At 36.6% G+C, this 1,973-nt stretch overlaps 1 protein-coding gene across 1 annotated transcript; it reads left to right on the top strand.

Annotated features, from left to right (window-relative positions):
• Positions 1-970: 970 nt before the first annotated feature.
• On the top strand, positions 971-1,390 carry LOC145104353 (uncharacterized). Its single transcript, XM_079041616.1, has one exon. It carries the CDS (start codon positions 971-973, stop codon positions 1,388-1,390), a length of 420 nt encoding a protein of 139 aa, XP_078897742.1.
• Positions 1,391-1,973: the final 583 nt, after the last annotated feature.

The following is a 1,973-nucleotide window of genomic DNA, read 5'->3' as shown; positions in this document are numbered from 1 at the left end:
TCATCTTTTGGTGGCCAAAGTATTTTTACGATTTCTATAACCGAGTTATAGGTCAATTTTACAGGTTTCTCTAATTGGAAGACTTGATTGGAAACCTCTTGTGATAAAGGTTACCTAAGCAAGAGTGTTCCAAGGCATAGATGAGACCAAACATGTCAAATTAACAAATGGATTGTTAAGGGTCTCATACATATAGGAACTACAAATGGTGTAATTAATACAAGTTACTTACCTTGTTAAAATTGATTAAATGGGATAAAGGATACCTAACCATTTATTTGATTTGTATCTTGGATCCTAGACTTTAAATAAATAATGTTTTTAGAAACAAACGGGTATTATTTTTAAAGAATTAAATACTAAATGAAAATTTTGTTAAACTTTTGTAGATGGCTCCACCAACTACTATAACACACCGCCCAATGAACATTCGGTCAATTCTTGACAAAGAAAAAATCAACCACTCCAATTTTTTGGATTGGCACAGAAATTTAAGAATCGTTTTGAAACAAGAAAAGAAAGACTATGTCCTTGAAAAACAAACCCCTGATGAACCACCTGCTCTCCCAAAGGTTGCACATGATGCATGGCTAAAGAATATAGATGATTCACTTGATGTTTCACGTCTTATGCTTGCCTCTATGGTATCGATCTTCAGCGAGATCTGGATCACTACACTGCCTTTGACATGATTGAACATCTCAATGAGATGTTTAGTAAACAAGCTAGAACCGAAAGGTTCGACACTATGAGAGCACTCCATGCCATGAAAATGGAGGAGAGTAGGAATGTGAGCACACATGTTCTTAAGATGAAAAGTTACATGGATCAATTGGAGAGATTGGGCTCTTCATATCCACAAGACTTGGCCACATATATCATTCTGAACTCTTTGCCAAGGTCTTACAATGCTTTCATCATGAACTATAACATGAATGGGTGGGAGAAACCTTTCTATGAGTTTCACGGGATGCTAAAAACTGCAGAGAAGAATATCCCAAGTAAAACCCCCCAAGTGCTCATGATTAGGGAAGGAAAAGTCAAGAAGAACAAAGGCAAGAACTTCAATGGAAAGCCACAAGCTGGCAAGGGAAAAGGGAAGAAAGCTCCCCAATACCCACCACCCAAGAAGAAGGAAAAGGTTGCCAAAGATGACACATGCTTTGAGTGTGGAGTTGTCGGGCATTGGAAAAGGAATTATCCGAAGTACCTTGCTGAGTTGAAGAACAAGAAGGTCGGGGAAGGCCCTTCAGGTATATCCACTTTCATGATTGAAATGGAACTAATTACTCTTTCATCTAACACTTGGGTATTTGATACTGGATGTGGATCTCATATTTGTAATTTCATTGAAGGGGTTCAGAAAGATGAGGGAACTGAAGACAGATGAGATGGTATTGCATGTGGGCAATAGAGCATGGGTTCTTGTCCAAGCAATGGTATTTACATTTACCATCTGGTCTGTACTTAAAATTAAACAATGTGTGTTTGATCACCTCTATTACTAGAAATATTGTATCAGTTTCCCGTTTAAGAAAATATGGTTTTAATTTTCAATCTGTTGATGATAATATTCATTCCTTCTTGGATGGAATATTCTATTTTGAGGCTAGACCAATAATTGGAATTTATGAATTAAACCAAGATGACAACTCACAAAATAAGTCCCTTTATCATGTTAACACCAAAAGGCTCAAACAAGATTTGAACCAAACATATATATGGCATTGTCGACTTAGACACATAAACAAGAAGCACATATCTCAACTCCAAAAGAGTGGAATTTTGGGGGGAAATGACATTAAGACATTTGACATATGTGAGTCTTTCTTATGTGGAAAGATGACAAAATCCCCTTTCTTTGGAACAAGTGAAAGGGCAAGTGTTTTGTTAGGCATCATACACACTGATGATGTATGTGGACCTTTCAAAACAATGTCTAGATATGGTGAAAGATATTATATCACCTTTAC

The sequence above is a fragment of the Lactuca virosa genome, chromosome 4, assembly GCF_052849685.1.
Source record: "Lactuca virosa cultivar CGN04683 chromosome 4, Lactuca_virosa_CGN04683_v6, whole genome shotgun sequence".
In the NCBI taxonomy this organism is placed as follows: domain Eukaryota; kingdom Viridiplantae; phylum Streptophyta; class Magnoliopsida; order Asterales; family Asteraceae; genus Lactuca; species Lactuca virosa.
The sequence above is the reverse complement of the archived record's forward strand: the minus strand, read 5'-3'. Positions and strand labels throughout refer to the sequence as shown.